Source organism: Bufo bufo, chromosome 2, assembly GCF_905171765.1.
Source record: "Bufo bufo chromosome 2, aBufBuf1.1, whole genome shotgun sequence".
NCBI classification, from domain to species: Eukaryota; Metazoa; Chordata; class Amphibia; order Anura; family Bufonidae; genus Bufo; species Bufo bufo.
The window spans coordinates 278,862,109-278,881,131 of NC_053390.1; the positions used below are offsets into that span (position 1 = coordinate 278,862,109).

The window sequence follows — 19,023 nt, forward strand, 5'->3', positions numbered from 1 at the left end:
TCGTTAAATTTCGATTAATAACAAAAAAAGTAAAAATGTCAGCAGCAATGAAATACCACCAAATGAAAGCTCTATTAGTGAGAAGAAAAGGAGGTAAAATTCATTTGGGTGGTAAGTTGCATGACCGAACAATAAACGGTGAAAGTAGTGTAGGTCAGAAGTGTAAAAAGTGGCCTGGTCTTTCAGGGTGTTTAAGCCATGGGGGCTGAGGTGGTTAATCATGACCACATTGTGTTATCACATACTCTGGTTTAAAAATCCTCTCTTGCCATGAGGCACGCTCGCAGCCTGGTGCCGAATAATAATCCGCTCCAAGCTAGAGCTGCCTCCAATAGCTTTCTTAAAATGCATGCAAAATGCTACTCAATTATAACCAAACAAAACTGGAGCGAGTCAGTACTCCTAAATCAAATCATATCGATTATTCATACCCTTCGGATTTCGCGTGTTCAGTGTAAAAATCCAAAAAGGATTCTCTATTCAGCAATCGCCTGTTTGTCTCCTCCTCGTGCGGATTTAAATAGCCTTTCTATACCCATGACACTCAGGCTTTTCAGGTCACCCTGATGAATATCTCTAAAATGTCTAGATAGCACAGAGATGTTCAGCAGTTTGAGATTGAAGACATCCAACAAGTGCTTTCTTATTCTCACTTTCAGACTTACATCCCACGTATTGAACGCTGCAGGCATTGCAGGTCGCCAAATAAATGACATTATTCGTGTTACAGTTGATATCCGACAAGTGCTTTTAATATCAGATCATATATCAACTGTAACACAAATAATGGCATTTATTTGGCTGCCTGCAGCGTTCAATACGTGGGATGTAAGGCTACTTTCACACTTGCGTTCGGTGCGGATCCGTCTGGTATCTGCACAGACGGATCCGCACCTATAATGCAAACGCTTGCTTCCGTTCAGAACGGATCGGTCTGCATAAAAAGCTTTTTCCGATCTGAGTTTTCACATCGTGAAAACTCAGATCCAACAGTATATTCTAACACAGAGGCGTTCCCATGGTGATGGGGACGCTTTAATTTAGAATATACTAAGAACTGTGTACATAACTGCCCCCTGCTGCCTGGCAGCGCTCGATCTCTTACAAGGGGCTGTGATCCGTACATTTAACCCCTCAGATGCCGCACCTGAGGGGTTAATTGTGCGTATCATAGCCCCCTGTAAGAGATCAGGTGCTGCCAGGCAGCAGGGGCCAGATCCCCCACCCTCCCCAGTTTTAAATTCATTGGTGGCCAGTGCGGCCTCCCCTCCCCCCCCCCCCCCCCCAATTAAAATCACCCCCCCCCCCCCCCAATCATTGCTGGCAGCGGAGAGTTCCGATCGGAGTCCCAGTTTAATCGCTGTGGCTCCGATCTGTTACCATGGCAGCCAAGACGCTACTGCAGTTTTAATTATCTGCCACATGTACCTCCTATGCCTCAGTGCTGACCGTGGCATAGAAGGGGTTAATCCGCCGGCATCGGTTTTTACAGTGATGCCGGCAGATACAGCAGGGGCCCGGCTATCGGGGATTGCTGGGCCCCTGCAGTGATCAGGCGCACACCACTCTGGTGCCTGCCCGATTACCATGACTTAATAGTACGTCAAAATGTGGCAAGTCACTTGCCGCCATGACGTACTATTACGTTATATGTCGGGAAAGGATTAAGAAAGCCATTGGAGGCAGCTCTAGCTTGGAGCTGATTATTATTCGGCACCAGGCTGGGAGCGTGCCTCATCGCAATAGAGGATTTTTAAACCAGAGTATGTGTTAACACAATGTGGTCATGACTAAGACGTACAGTCGAAACGTGTAGACCTTGCCTGTCTGGTCAGCCTATGAATTTTACAATGAAGAAATAAAGAAATTGGATTTTATCCTGAGCCTGCTGCTGGATTTTTTTTCTACTTTTTGATTGATTCCTGGTCCAGGATCTGTGCACGGCGAAGGAGGACGGTGGGTGAGCTGAAATCCCTTTTTTTTTCTTATATTTAAAAGTTTAGGTACACTTTAAATTTTAACAAACTTTGTCAGATATGATAGAGATGTTAAAGTTTATTTGAAAAAACTACAATATATAAGGGGAAATCCAGAAAACCTGTGCCATAATATTTTAAGTATAAGACCCTTCAGATCAGTGACCACGTACCCAGAATTTTATGAGATTTCCAGTGTAGAGAATTTAGACCAGAACCAAAAGTGTTTAAGGTTTTTATAGAGCCTTTTTGTTCTGGAAATCTGGGGTAGTCTGAGATTAAACTTTTGTTATGTGATTTATTTTTATTTTTTGTTCTGTCACACATCTGAAGATCAGGTTGATGGGAGTTTTCCTTTGTTGTTACTTCAATTCCTCTGTAAAGCTCTGATGGGTAATAGAAATCTTCTAGGCTACAATAAGTATCATGGACACCTTGGTGAAAAGCATCATGGTCCTGACATTTGGGGCTGGAAAAAAAATGTTACTTCCATATTTTAATGGGGTTGTCCGAGATAAAAAGTCCCTGATTGGTGTAGAATAAAAAAAAATGCCACTGAAACTGACACGCAGCACATCAAAGCTGCCAATAAAGATCCATTCACACGTCCGTATGTGTCTTGCGGACTCGCAAAACACGCACACCGGCAATGTGCATTCCACATTTTGCAGACCGCACAGCCGCCGGCACTCTTATAGAAGATGCTTTTTCTTGTCCGCAATTGCGTACAAGAATAGGACATGTTCTATTTTTTTGCGGAACGGATGCGGACCCATTTTGCGGACGTCTGAATGGACCCTTGCTGTCCTCAGCAGTCTACCGCTGTATACCTGCATGTCACTGGGGCGGGGCGGTCTGTAAGCAAGCAGTGGCAGGACCGGCAGTACAGAATATGACGCCAAAGAAAGAGGTAAATATAGCATTATTTAGTATTTTATGCCAGTCAGGGTCTTGTCCAAGATTGTTTATTGTCTTGGACAACCTCTTTAAGTAAACAGTTATTTAAATGCTGCCAAGACTCGGAGCCTTTGAGTCCTGAGCCCCACACAGAGTGATGGGTATTCCTGCAGGAGTGTGTATGCAAGTATTAGGCCGAGTTCACACGAACGTGTGTGACCCGTGCCTGTGCTGCGGCCGCAAATAGCGGGCCGCAATACACGATCGCCGGCCGTAGGTCAGCCGCATCGGATCGCGGACCCATTCACTTTAATGGGTCCGCGATCCGGCCGTTCCGCAAAAAGATAGGACTTGTTCTATCTTTTAGCGGAACGGAAGTACGGGACGTAACCCCACGGAGGCACTCCAAAGTGCTTCCGAGGGGTCCCGTCCCGTGCGGCCGTTCCGCGATTCCGGATTTGCGGACCCATTGAAGTGAATGGGTCCGCATCCGTGATGCGGAATTCACACAGAACTGTGGCCGTGTATTGCGGCCCGCGATTTGCGGGCCGCAATACGGCCACAGATCACACACGTTCGTGTGAACTTAGCCTTACCCTGTGTGGGCGATGAGAAGCAGGCCTTGAGTTGTGACAGCATTGTTTTTTCAGAACTAGCATCTACACCAGGCATGCCCAACCTGCGGCCCTCCAGCTGTTGCAAAACTACAACTCCCAGCATGCCTAAACAGCCAGGGCATTGTGGGAGTTGTAGTTTTACAACAGCCGGAGGGCCGCAGGTTGGGCATCTCTGATCTACACTTTTATCCAGTGCTGCCATCTGATTGGGTGGCATAGAAAACCTGACAGATCATCAGATCATTTTTTTTATGGCTTAAACGGTACCTATTCTGGATCCATAAGGTAGTGTCTGAAGGATGCCATAAAAATTCCCGTTTTTTGTTGGATTCTGTAGGAGAGCTACAGAGATGTACATTAAGGTCCATAGAAGTTTGAGTGCTGTATGATCTCTCAGTAGGTCTTAGAGCTTATACAGAAGTGTATTTTGGCCATTGTATGAGCCAGTAAAATTAAAAGCCTGCAACCACCACCACCAAAAATCCATCTTCAGTAAGTGGTGTTGGCTGCTAGGAGCCAGACCTTTATTTTTATAAAACCTGGAAAATCCTTATAAATGATAAACTATGAAGTTTTTATAGCATAACTTAATGAAAAAAATAGTATCTGTTTAAAGGGATTATCAGTGATTTGCATGATAGCTAATGTATGAACACAGGGGCTCAGACTGCTGGGACCCCCACTGATCATGAGGTGGGTTCCCAGTCCACAGGTATGCATGAAGTTGTGGTCTGCATGTGTCACTGCCACTCCATTCAGCCCTATGGAAGTTAGCTTTTGTTACATAAAACTAGAGAAATAACTAATGGAACTTCTTTTTGCCTAGTTTGGCATATACAACAACTTTAAGGCCTCATGCACACGACCGTTGTGTGCATCCGCGGCCGTTGTTCCGTTTTCCGTTTTTTTTTTCGCGGACCCATTGACTTTCAATAGGTCAGTGGAAAAATCGGAAAATGCACCGTTTGGCTTCCGTGTCCGTGATCCGTTTTTCCAGTCTGTGAAAAAAATAAGACCTGTCCTTACGGACAACTGTTCACGGACCCATTCAAGTCAATGGGTTCGTGAAAAATGACGGATGCACACAAGATAGGAAAAACGGACACGGATGACTATCATTTTCAATGGAAACTTGACTTAGTTTTTTTTTTTCACTTTTCATGTCCGTGGATCCTCCAAAAATCAAGGAAGACCCACGGAAGAAAAAACGGTCACGGATCATGGAACAACGGAAATCCGTTTTGCGGACCGCAAAAAAAAACGGTCGTGTGCATGAGGCCTAAATGTCAGATTTATACAGGATGCCACACATGGTAACTGACCGCTTCTCCTGTATGAGCTGTCGATAACTGCATTTGTTCAGGGACAACCACTGCCTGCAATCTGTAGAGTTGGACATATTTTCTCAGCCTCCTAAGCAGTGCTAGCATGCTAGTCACCATGTTCTTGAGCGTGTCGGTCCCTCCACCCTTCCCAGTGCTGAGTGACAGTAGCTTCTCTATACAAGCACATACAAAAGCTGCCATTGCTCAGACTTAGGAGGGCAGGGGGGCGGCACAGTCATTGATTCTGTCTATAATCCGCTTAATGTGCTGCATTTCAAGACACTGTTGGTACAAATTGTTAAAACGCACCACAAGAATAGGGATTGGGTTTGTTTTTATAAAAAAAAACTTTTTTTTTTTTTTTTTTTGCTTGTTTTGTGTTGGTTTTATTGTAATGATAGATTCCATAAAAAGAATGTGTTGATCCTATGCCATACTGAACAGTCAAACCATGTGAGTATTTGATATAGTCTTAAAGAGAGAGGCCATCTGATGCACTGAGGCCACTTGGGAAAAGAACGTGTAGGCAGTGCTTGTGGAGTCAGTGACTGTCCTGCAATCAGTAGTGCTGACCATTCTAGCTCCAATGACTGGAGAAGAGCTAAAAAAAAAAGAGCAGCAAACATCACCCTAGACCTTGGCAGTGAACTTATTATCATTACAGGCAGGACTACATTGAAAGGTAACATATACCGGTGTGTGTGTGTATATATGTATATGTATATGTGTATATATGTATATATATGTATATATATATATATATATATATATATATATATATATATACCCAATATAACGCTGTTCATATACATGATGCACACAACCTCGCTATCCCCACAGGTCAGAGGGCATATGCAAAAAAAAAAACGTAGAGGTCAATGAGCCATCTCCAGAATACAGGTTCCTGTGTCCTTGTCACAAAATCTCTGAATGCTGTTAAGGAAAGCAGAGCAGCAAGTCAGGCAAGATGGCTGCCCCCATGATCATGTCCTGAAAGCAGACAGAAAAAAAAAAAAAATACCATGAGAAAACAAAAACAAATTAGAAAAATGTTTTAATGATTGGTTTTATTAGGCTACTTTCACACTTGTGGCAGGACGGATCCGACATGCTGTTCACCATGTCGGATCCGTCCTGCGGCTATTTCGCCGCTCCGCCGGACTAAAAAGCCTGACATGCAGTAATTTTAGTCCGGCGGCCTTTCGCCGTGCTGCGCCGGAGCTCGGGACGGAGCGGCGGCACGGCGAAATAGCCGCAGGACGGATCCGACATGGTGAACAGCATGTCGGATCCGTCCTGCCGCAAGTGTGAAAGTACCCTTAGAGGGATTGTGCCAATAAGAACACACCCCCTGCTCAGTGAATAGGGAATAAATGTTTGATCACCCACCCCTGGTGCCCCCAGCAAACACGAGAACCAGGGTCCACAAGTGCTACTAAACTGCCTGGTGAGAATTGAGTGATAGTGCGCATGCACGTCGACCGCTTCTTTCACTTTTATGGGGCCTGCCGAGAACAGTGCTCACAGCAGTCCCATAGAAGTGCATGCGCACCACCCCCAGTGATCAAACACTTAGGCCACATGCACAAAACACACACAAGAAATGGCCGTGAAAACTGACAGTTTCAGTCTTTCATGCCCATTTTTCAGCCATTCTTGCATCCATTTTCTGGCTGTTAAAAATGGCTGATTTTAATTTTAATTTTTTATGTTTTTTTTAATTTAATTTTTTATATTTTTTATTTATATCCCAACTTGCTATAGATAATGTACCCCATAGTGCCCCCCAGCAGTGATAATTAGCATTTTGTATGGCAACAAAAAAAAATAATTACTCACCTCATCCACTTGCACAGTGCTGCCAGGATGATGATACCATGCTCTCCCAGCATGATCGCAGATTCTTCAGCATCAAGAGAGGACCAACTGCCTCTGCTCGTGCAAGTGGATGAGATATAATTTTTATTCATTTCTTTTCAGCCCCCATTTGTAACTGCTGTTATATGGGTGCACCCCTGTCAGCAGTTAGAAACAATCCTAATAATGTCAATGGGGTACATCTAGCTGTAAAAACGGCCAAACATAGGACATGTCCTATTTTTTGAAGGACACTATTCGCTAGCTGTTAAAAAAAAAAAAAAAAAACTTGTCATGAGAATAGCCCATTGACTTCAATTGGTTCTAAAACTAGAAAACCAAATCTGGGCGATACACTCCTTTTACATACTACCAGAGCCTATACAGAAAACAAATCAACAGGGAATATTGTCATTTGCTCCATGTGGGTGGGGAAGCTAGACTTGAATCCTTGCAGCATGAAAACAACCTTTTTCTTGAAAATACTGAATCATGATAGAAAACGGTATTCTTAAGCGCAGTATATTTCCCTCTAGCGCAGGGGTGCGCAACTTACGGCCTGGGGGCCACATGCATCCCTCAATACCATACTGTGCGGCCCCAACCATCAGGTAACAGACATGTCTGTCTATGTCTTGTGGCTGCTCACATGTATCTCATGTATTCCCCCATTACATGGGCGTACTAGAGTGTAACTAGACATTTATGACATATACTGTATGTTTAATATTCCATAAATATAGTAGTTCAGCTGGTAATACCCCTTTAAGTTTTATTTTCAGCCCTTGGAATTGGTTCAGGCTGACAATGTGGCCCCCAACCAGAAAAGATTGTGCACCCCTGCTCTAGCCTATGCTACCATAAGATAGATAAGCATAGGAGACCTGACAGATCTACTAAAAGGTAAATTAACGATCTATTAATGGACCTCCATAGCAGAAAAGCACTAGAACACGTTTGACTGTGATTTGTATGAGAATGTTCAGCCATACTCCTCCGTAGATGTACTGGTAGCATGATCTGTATCTAATCTTTCACAGTTACTGGCAAACGAGACTAAGTGAAGAAGATGAGGCGCTTTTCCTGCTGCCAGAATAATCTGCAATGGATGAGTCTTATCTAATTATTAAATGGTGGTTCCGTTTGGGGAAAAATAAGACTGATCCCTCACAAAGGAATGTATAGAGCCTGGAGTTAGTGCCATCAGTTCTCACTTTTTACAGTTTTATTGGGATGGAAGAAGAAATGCCAAAGCAACTAATGTAGTCCTATTGTCACTAAACAAAAAAAGGAGAGAAAATTAACACTTTGTAATTTGCACATTTGCAGTTTTTTTTTTTTTTTTACTCCGTTTGCCATTTGCATGAGTGACATGAATGTTTTCAATTGCTTATGAAGCTTGACAATTTTTTTTTTTAATTTTAAATATTTTTTTTTAACCTGGAAAGATTTTTGATGACGCAGCATTGAAAAGCACAAGTGGACAATCTTGGCTAATTTTCCATACTTATATTTTCATACAGTCACTGGATACCCTACAAGACATTCGTTGATGACCTATGTTGGTTACGTTGGCCTTTGTAATTTTCTTACATACAATTCAACATCAACCATTTGTGCTTGTAAAAATGTATACACGAATGGCTTGCATTATACTTGCCAATGACAATCTGCTATACATGTAAATGCAAGATTCTTAGGCCCCTTTCACATGGGCGAGTATTCCGCGCGGATGCGATGCGCGAGTTGAATGCATTGCACCCGCACTGAATCCTGACCCATTCATTTCTATGGGGCTGTTCACATGAGCGGTGATTTTCACGCATCACTTGTGCGTTGCGTGAAAATCGCAGCATGCTCCTCTTTGTGCGTTTTTCACGTAACGCAGGCCCCATAGAAATGAATGGGGTTGCGTGAAAATCGCAAGCATCCGCAAGCAAGTGCGGATGCGGTGCGATTTTCACGCACGGTTGCTAGGAGACGATCGGGATGGAGACCCGATCATTATTATTTTCCCTTATAACATGGTTATAAGGGAAAATAATAGCATTCTGAATACAGAATGCATAGTACAATAGCACTGGAGGGGTTTTATTTTTATTAAACTCACCTTAAGCCATTTGCTCGCGCAGCCCGACTTCTCTTCTGTCTTCTTTTTTGCTGTGTGCAGGAACAAGACCTGTGGTGACGTCACTCCGGTCATCACATGGTCCGTCACATGATCTTTTACCATGGTGATGGATCATGTGATGACCGGAGTGACGTCACCACAGGTCCTGTTCCTGCACACAGCAAAAAAGAAGACAGAAGAGAAGCCGGGCTGCGCGAGCAAGTGGATTAAGGTGAGTTACATTTTTTTTTTTTTTTTAACCCCTCCAGCCCTATTGTACTTTGCATTCTATATTCAGAATGCTATTATTTTCCCTTATAACCATGTTATAAGGGAAAATAATACAATCTACCCAGCACCAAACCCAAACCCGAACTTCTGTGAAGAAGTTCGGGTTTGGGTACCAAACATGTTGATTTTTCTCACGCGAGTGCAAAACACTCAATGTTACAATTACAATGTTTTGCACTCGCGCGGAAAAATCGCGCATGTTCCCGCAACGCACCCGCACCTTTTCCCGCAACGCCCGTGTGAAAGAGGCCTTAGTGTTTCTACCTGCTGGCCTTTGGGTTTGATTTGCTGCTTAAAGCCCACCAATTGTCACAAAAGCAAAACTGCAATCCCTGCTTACACAACTCCTAGATGTGCATCAGATACAGCACAGACAGAAACTTCTAAACTAAGGCTATGTTCACATCTCCCGCAGGAATATGCCTGTATTCACAGCCAGTGGCATGCATTCTGCATAGGTTTCTGTTGGAGAAAAGTTGCACACACATTGGTATACAGTTTATTTACTGGATGCCTTCCCAGCGCATACACCAAACATTGTGGACATACTGTAGCCTGTGGATGTTTGCATTCTTTTTCATCTCGTTACATGTGATTAGGCTCCTTCTTGTGGGATGTTTGTCCAAATCGCATAGTACTGTGCACAACATCCTGAGACAGGCGGATGTTTCTCCACGCTTGCTCCCTCCTTCCTCTCACAGCATGCAGTTTCACAAAAACACCTAAGGCCTCTTTCACACGGGCGTCACGGATTTGGGCTGGAGGCGTCCCGGGTGCATTGCGGCAAACCCGCGCGAGTAGGTACACAATTTCAGTCAGTTTTGACTGCGATTGCATTCCGTTGTTCAGTTTTTATTGCGCGGGTGCAATGCGTTTTGCACGCGCGTGATAAAAAACTGACTGTGGTACCCAGACCCGAACCTCTTCACTGAAGTTCAGGTTTGGGTTCAAGGTTGTGTAGATGTAATTATTTTCCCTTATAACATAGTTATAAGGGAAAATAATAGCATTCTTAATACAGAATGCTTATGTGATGAGCACAGTGATGTCATCAAAGGTCCTTTACCCAGGTCCTGAAGAAAGAAGAGAAGTTGGGCGGCACGAACATGTGGATTAAGGCGAGTTAAAATTAAAATATATATACCTCGCCTTAATCCACATGTTCGTGCCGCCCGACTTCTCTTCTTTCTTCAGGACCTGGGTAAAGGACCTTTGATGACATCACTGTGCTCATCACACGGTCCATCACATGATCCACCACCGAGGTGATGGATCATGTGACAGACCATGTGATGAGTGCAGTGACCTCACCACAGGTCCTTTTCCTGTGCAAAGCAAAGATGAAGACCCCTCCAGCCCTATTTTTCTAAGCATTCTGTATTAAGAATGCTATTATTTTCCCCTTATAACCATGTTATAAGGGAAAATAATAAAGATCGGGTCCCCATCCCGATAGTCTCCTAGCAACCGTGCATGAAAATCGCACCGCATCCGCACTTGCTTGCGGATGCTTGCGATTTTCACGCAGCCCCATTCACTTCTATGGGGCCTACGTTGCGTGAAAAACGCACAAAGTACAGCATGCTGTGATTTTCACGCAACGCACAAGTGATGCGTGAAAATCACCGCTCATGTGCACAGCCCCGTAGAAAAAAATGGGTCCGGATTCAGTGCGGGTGCAATGCGTTAAACTCACGCATTGCACCCGCGCGGAAATCTCGCCTGTGTAAAAGAGGCCTAAGAGAAGCTGCAGCTGCAAACCCACTCTGTCCTCTCTTCCTCTCCTTGTCTGCTATTCACTATATTACTAAGGAGCTTTTTGATTGTTTACATACAGCCAATTAAAGGGAGCGACGGGCTGCTGAAATTGGGGAAGCTGCCTCTTTCCTATAATAACTCACTTTACAAAGTTTCATGCATGTACTAATGAAAAAAATCCTACAATAAGTATGCTGGCGCACCATTGGCTTAAAAAGAACATATGTTGACCTATAAAAGGAGATTGCTTTAAAGGGGTATTCACATCTGTATGTATCTATAGGATGTGCCTCAACAGGTGCCAGTCCCACAGACTCCCACCTCTATCTCCAGAATGAAGCCCCCAAGTGAATGAAGAGAAAGTGGCGCATGCACGAGCACCTTCCGTTCACCACTATGGGACGTGTGGTGCCAAGCACTAGCAGAGGTGTGGGACCCGCACCTGTCAACATTTATGGCATATCCTATCAATCTGCCATAAATGTCCCATGTGGGAATACCCCTTTAACCTTAAAGAGGACTCTACTTTGGAGCTCTTGTTTTTTACTAGTTTACAGCCCTGAATCTGTAAGGGTAGTTTCAGACGAGCATGTTCACTGAGTGTTTCACGCTAGTCTGAGACCACTCTTAGTGTTCTGAAATTCTACAGGAGGAAGTTACCAATGATAATAGTATAGAAGGACATTGTTTGTTAGGCATGTTAGAGTGAAAATAAGTGGAACTACTTTGTAAAACTTTACTACTATCAGACAGTACAGGCATTTTGGTGGTCATTTTTCCTTGCCTTATGGGGACTTGAACATAAAAGTATATTTCGGTAGAAAATTACAACTTCTCTTTTTTATGTACAAACTGTATACATTTTAATAAACATATTTGAAAGATTTATGCCTGAATTGCAGTTAAACCGTCCTTTCCATTTGCACCATCTTTTGTTGCTTTGCATTTCTACGCCATGTTGTCCTCGCATTTCATACAAAGTCAAATGCTCAGCTGTAGTTGTATTGCCAAGATTCTAGGGGGCTTCAGCAATATTTCATGTAGCACTATGTATATTTTTTGCATTAATTAAATATGCTTTGCTTGCTTGGCAGACTTGGAAATAAGGTTCGTAAAAGACTGAGGATGTAGCTTTGGATAATTCTACATCAATAGGGTACTCCCCAGTGTGAGGGATGGCAGTCTCTTCTGTAGAGCACTGCAGTATAGGTTGGCCCTATATAAGTAAATAGTTTCATTTCCCAGGTCAGTTAGATGAGAGAATTTGAACGTGGAATTTTGTACTCCCCTAACAATCCCCTGCCTCAGTGGTCTACCCATCAAAGCTGTTGAACATGATAAGTTAGTGTAGAGAAGTACAGCCCTGTTTGGTTACTAGTACTGTGCACATGTCATCTACTGTACAAGAGCTGATTGTTTGTCACCCTACTTTCCCTGCAACAAAATTTCAAAGCAAAGTCCCACTACAAACTTTCTTTCAGCTCCAAACACTGCAATGTGAGAATACCAACCTCAGGAGACAGGCCACAACTAACCTGTATCAGGTCCCAACTGGGTCAGAATACACAGACCTCGCCAACCCACCTTCATTAAAGAGGCGGCCTTCAGGACGAGGTAGCAGGCCCATGTCTATGTATGAGACGGGATCTGCCCAGAAGCCTTACCTCCCTATGGGAGAAGTTACTTACCCAGAAGAAGGTATTAAAAGACTACAGCCTTTCCCACCCCATGTAAGTAAATTCATTGCTTCTCTTGCTCTCTGCATGCCTTTCCTTTCTGTGTAAATGACCTTGTACATGTCTCTATATATGTATTTTTTTTACTTTTATACTCTTTATTAAAGAATGATAAAGTAATGCAGGTAAGCTACAGATGTAGATACTGCTGCGTAGAACACTCATGGACATCATGTACTTGGAGATGTACCTCAAATTATCTTCAACCTTAGAAACATTACAAGATGTTTTCATTAAAATCTTCCTTTTTACACTTGAAATGAGTGAACACATTTTATTTGCAGTACTGCAAAAAGTGAACTTTAGAAGGGAACTTAAACTGGCAAAGATATCTCTTTTGAACTTGTATATTAGGAAATTGCAAGTAGAGCAATTCTTTTAATATGCCTCCACTTCTGGAAAAGAAGCCATTTGATGGTAGAAGACGGCTGCAACTGGAAATGATGTTCCTCCCTCTCAGACCATTTTCAGCAAGATGTCTAGTCTAGCCTGGATATCTACTAAATGACCGATAACAAAGCTGTGGGAGTTTGATTCCCCCATGGCTTACTCTATTATTGGTTCACCACAGAGATTCTGATAAGAGAAGTATACCCAATAATACATTAGGGGCTATAATTTTTTATTATCTTTTTGTGCAATGCTTCTTGCTCATCTAAACTGAATGCAGATCAAATCATTCAGTTTTGATCAGAATAAAGCTTAAATGAGCATTCAGGAGAGGAGCTGGAGACTAGCCACCAAAGAGTCCATCTGTAGGTAACAGACTGTGAATGGCATAGAGCAGGTTGCTATGTCTTGTAATACATGCAAGCTGCATATGCAAAGCGGTGCAAATGTTTTAATGCCAAATTCCAGAAGTGTTTTATCACATAATAGGTACAGTCACACTGCTTGTAAGCTTTATAGATATACAGTACTGTGCAAAAGTTTTAGACCAATGTGGAAAAAAAATGCTGCATAGTAAGAATACTTTCAGAAATAAGTGTTAATAGTTTTTATCAGTTAACAAAATACAAAGTGCATGGACAAAAGAGAAAAATCCTTAGCCTTGAAATCAGCACCGTTTTTGAAGGAACTCGGCAGGGCAGTTGGAGAACTAACCACAGATCTTCTGTGGATGTAAACTTGCTCAGATCCTTCTGTGTCTTCAGGTAATTCTAGAGAGACTGATGATAATGAGATCAGCGTTCTGTGGAGGCCATATCATCACTTACAGGACTCCTTGTTCTTCTTTATGCTAAAGATATGACATTGGCTGTATGCTTGGCATTGTCATGCTGCATAATAAATTTGGAGCGAAGCTGACGCCTCCCTGATGGTATTACATGATGAAGTATCTGCCTGTATTTCTCAGAATTGAGGACACCATTAAAAGGGTTTTTCCCCCGCCAATCGGCTATTTAAGAAGCCACCGATGCTCCTGTGAGTGCTGGATCCTTCTCCGTGCTTACCAAGAACAGCCCCACATATTTTATAGCTGCTGTGCTTGGTATCGCAGCTAAGCCCCATTGAAGTGAATGGAGCTGAGCGCGATACTAAGCACAGCTGCTATACAATGTACGATGCTGTGCTTAGTAAGCACGGAGAAGGCTGCGCCGCTGACTGGAGTGCCATTGCTTTTGCCAACAACTGATTGGCGGGGGTCCCGGGTGTTGGACCCCCACTAATCAGATACTGTTGAACTATCCTGAGGATAGGTCATCAGTGGTAAAATCACAGAAAACCTCTTTAATCCTGACCACGTTGAGGACTGTACATGCAGTGGTCTGTTAAGGAAACTCAGTGCAGCAGATAAAAGACACATCATGCTTAGTTTTCTTCAAAATCAGAAGATGATGTCCAGCAGTGCCATCAGCTCAGAACCGGCAAGAAACCAGTGTGATCCAGGTAAACCCATCTACTGTTCGGAGAAGTCTGACCAAAAGTGGTCTTTATGGAAGAATGGCAGCCAAAAAGCCATACTTTCAACGTGGAAACAAGGCCAAGTGACTAAAAATTTGAAATCTTTGGCTGAAACAGAAGGCAGCTTGTTCATCAAAGGTTTGGAGAGCAGTACAATAATTAGTGTCTGCATCCAACAATGAAGCCTGCTGCAGGTTCTTTGCAAGTTTGGGGACGCATTTCAACAAATGGAGTTGAGGATTTGGTGTCCTCAATCCTGAGAAATACAGGCAGATACTTATCCATCATGCAATACCATCAGGGAGGCGTCTGACTAGCTCCAATTTTTTCTGCAGCAGGACAACCACCCCAAACACATACCCAATGCCATTAAGAATTATCTTCATCATAAGGAAGAACAAGGAGTCCCGGAAGTGATATGACGCTCTACATAGCCCTGATCTCAACATCAAGTTGGTCTTGGATTACATGTAGAAACAAAAGGATTTAAACAAGCCTACATCCACAGAAGATCTGAAGTTCTCCAAGATGTTTAGAACAATCTCCCTGCAGAGTTTCTTCAAAAATTGTGTGCATGTGGACCTGGAAGAATTTATGCTGCTTTGAAGGCAAATGGTTGTCACACCAAATGTCGATTTGATTTAGATTTCTCTTTCATTGATTCACTTTGCATTTTGTTAATTGATTAAACAAAACCTCTTCACTTATTCACAGTACTATACACACAACACACACTCCCATTCATTTTGATTACTCCTTTTATTATTAATTTTGGGTATCTCGAGTGTTTCTCTTTTTCCCTTCAGATCGGGAGGAGTGCATATGTGACCTCCTCTTCATCCCTGCCTTCCTTCCCCTCCACGCTTTCCTGGTCAAGAGATGAAAGCACACGAAGGGTTAAGTACCTTCTATGTTAGCACTGCTCAGTGGAGACCTTACTTTCTCCATGAGAGCTCCACATCTCTCTCCCTTTGCCATTTTTTGCTAACAGCCCTTTCTCTGCATGAAGCAACAATGCCTCATTGTAACCTCATTCACCTCTACCCATGTACAGTTCACAACCATGTAATGCTACTGGCACGATGCTCTGTATAATTAATCCTCGCACCACAAGGTCGTGCATCCATTCACTTGCAAGATTTAACTCATGTACACTGTTTGATATTTTAACTGTAGCTGTGGCTGCAAGGCCTCCTTCAGATATCCTGTATTAAGGGAGTCGGTCAGCTCCGAAACACCCCCAAACTAGAGTAAGGCTACTTTCACACTCGTGTTTTGTGCTGATCCGTCATGGAGGGATCCGTTCAGATAATACATCCATTCTGAACGGATTCGTTTTCTATTGTGCCAGATTGTGTCAGTGAAAACGGATCCGTCCCCATTGACTTACATTGTGAGCAGGACGGATCCGTTTCGTGAGACGAACACCAAAACGCTGCAAGCAGTGTTTTGGTGTCTGTCTCCACAGCGGAATAGAGACGGAACGGAGGCAAACTGATGCATTCTGAGCGGATCCTTTTCCATTCAGAATGCATTAGAATGCAAACTGATCCGTTTTGGACCGCCACTGAGAGCCCTGAACGGATCTCGCAAACGGAAAGCCAAAACGCCAGTGTGAAAGTAGACTAAGGCGTGTATAGTGTAAGTGGTGCTGAGTTTAATTATGTAATATTTTTTTTTTATCTTCATTCTAACTTGCGTTCCAACGCTGTGCTCCAACAAACCGGACGCAAAGTGCATTGAGAGGACTCCTGAGCTCACGAACATAATTGAGAGGACTCGTAGAAGAGTCCTCTCAATGCATTTTACTGCTGGTTTGTTGGAGCACAGCTTTGGAATTCAAGTGAGTATAAAGATAAAGATTACATAATTAGGCCTCTTTCACACCGTATGGCTATTTCAGTATTTTGCTGTCCGTTTTTCACGGATCCGTTTTTTTATTTTTTTTCCCCGTTGTGTTTCGGTTCCGTTTTTCCGTATGGCATATACAGTATACAGTAATTACATAGAACAAATTAGGCTGGGCATAACATTTTCAATAGATGGTTCCGCAAAAAACGGAACGGATACGGAAGACATACGGATGCATTTCCGTATGCATTCAGTTTTTTTTGCAGACCCGTTGACTTTAATGGAGCCACGGAACGTGATTTGCGGCCAAATATAGGACATGTTCTATCTTTGCACGGAACGGAGATACGGAAACGGAATGCATACAGAGTACATTCAGGTTTTTTTTTTTTTGCGGACCCATTGAAATGAATAGTTCCGTATACGGAACGCAAAAAACGGCCCGCAAAACAGAAAAAAAAAAAACAGTAGTGTGAAAGAGGCCTTAGAGCCACCTACACTATACACCGCGAACTCTAGTTTGGGGAGTGTTTCGGAGCTGACAGATTTGCTTTAATCACAATCTTGAATTGCAGGGTTTTTTTCACTTTAGTACAAGGTAGAAATTGATCTCTCCTCCATCGGGGGATCCACTCTTTTTAGATATGCCTGAAAATACAGTGGTGCAATGGAAAAGTAGAACAATTGCCCATGTTTGCCAAAGGGCCTCTGAAAAGTGAAAGGTGGGATGATTGATGTAGACAACCACTCTACTTTTGCCTTGCACCAGTTTTGATAAATCTCCCTCAATGTTTTAAAACCACATCTTGCCAATTACTATTTAATACATTTCATTATTTCAAGTAATCACAAGGTAATCTGCAGCATGTCAATTATTTGTACAGATTAGCACACTGGAATTCACCCTTTTGTAATGCAAAGGTTGGAATCCACAGCAGTCTGTGACAAATGATGATTTTGCTGCAGATTTCCCCTTCCTGTGTGGACCCTGAAGAAATTAAAATGATATTGAGAGACTCCAAGATATAAACGTTGTCACGTTGTCTAGAATAATAAATCAATGTTTGATCAGTAGAGAGCCAACATCTGGGACCCTATTGGTAAGTGCAGTGAAGGGTCTGGAGTGCTTTTCGTCTTGCTGTACCTGGATTTGGAGCTCATCCTATCTGTGACCATTCTCTATTCTGAACGGTGGGCCACCTAAAGATAGGCCCTCAATGTTTGAAGTCCTAGAAAACCCCTTTTAAAAAGGATCTATCACCAAAATGCTTGTTTTCAGTATTTTGTGCAGCCATCACTTTCATCTTTCAAAACAGTGTAAATAAAAGTTTTATCTCAAGAACAGTAGCATCAGTATATTGAAGGCTGTTTAAAGCACTTTCAATCATGATGTCCAATAAAACGGCAATCAACTGTTAGTACGAACAGTCCCAGCAAAGCTTTTACTGTTCTCCCTAGTGCAGGGCCTTTAGAAAGTGATGCATGACATGGGGATTCATAGATCACCAACGTGAGAATACCCTTGTCATCCACCACCATCAGCCCAGCATCCAACATCTTAAAATGTATCAGGTTGTAATGATATTCCTTTAAGTGAAGATTAATGCCTGGATATTCCAACATTTCACATGACGTTTTCAGCAGATCAAAGAAAGGATGTTACTAAAGATGTCCATGAACATTAAACACATCCGACTATTATTCTGACTGTCCCTCGAAATCTGTCTGGGATGTCAACATGCCTGATCCCTCTTGAAGGAGATAGTCCGCTGCCAGATGCTTATTCACCTCTCCCCATTGAAAATGTGTGTTTAAAAGAATAGCTGTTATTTGGCTGACCACATTTGAAGTTGTATGGGCACTTTACTTCATGTTGGACATCATGTACCTCATGTCTATGGCCAGTTTTCATCTTTTTGTATTATTCTGCATGAAGGTTCCCATCAAAGAAAGTAAGCTAGTGATCACACCTATCTTACATTTTGCGAGACTTTCTCAGTAAAGTTGCTGACCTGAAGTGTGGTCTGATAGTTCAGAAACCTGATGTGAGTTACTCAAGAACATTGCGGAATGACCATTGGCTCTCTGGATCAACAGGAATTTAACAACCAGTAGATTAATGCTAGGTTGTCAACAGATGCTCTTGTCAACACTCTTGTTATAATTTTTGAATTTTTAGAAAAGCCCCATATGGTAAGTCTCTATGTCTTCCATTAGAAAAAAAAAATGCTGTTTCTGTTACCTATCCATGCACTTGGCCATGACCGCTTTCGGGGTTCCTTTATATCTGACCCCAAGCAACAGCCCTGCAGATTTTGCTGTTCAGGCTATTCAAATTACTGGAAAGCTTGATGGGAACGCCGACTGCACTCCCAGAGAGAGCCTGAGATATCAGTTGCTATTCGGTTATTACTGATTAAATCATGGGATCATTTGCCAGAGATTTGGAGAATATGTTGAAGCCCTAGAAGTCCCTACACAAATAAATTTGACACAGGTTTTTCTACCCCTTAAAAATGCCAGAATAAGGCTACATTCACGTCTCTGACGTGTACTCCGGTAGGCTGTTTCGGCAGGGGAACAGACTACTGAAGTACACCATGTCCAGCATAGCCGTATACCGCTGGCTCCCCAATTACTATAATCGGATCTGTATGAATGGGCTCCTGCCAGACAAATACTGATATTTCTGAAGCAGAA

At 42.8% G+C, this 19,023-nt stretch overlaps 1 protein-coding gene across 6 annotated transcripts in view; it reads left to right on the top strand.

Moving 5' to 3' along the window:
- The window catches only part of GIT2 (GIT ArfGAP 2), a 114,478-nt gene that overhangs the window by 72,868 nt on the left and 22,587 nt on the right, over positions 1 to 19,023 (top strand). For 3 of the 6 annotated variants that reach the window (XM_040416582.1, XM_040416577.1, XM_040416578.1), the window contains exons 15-16: positions 12,313 to 12,561; positions 15,279 to 15,368. The exons of 1 other annotated variant lie outside the window; for it this stretch is intronic. In XM_040416582.1, coding sequence (XP_040272516.1) covers positions 12,313 to 12,561; positions 15,279 to 15,368 — 339 coding nt within the window. Of the gene's footprint in view, positions 1 to 7,712; positions 8,361 to 12,312; positions 12,562 to 15,278; positions 15,369 to 19,023 lie in introns of those variants that run through there. 2 more of the 6 variants (XM_040416579.1, XM_040416581.1) reach the window with 2 other exon arrangements.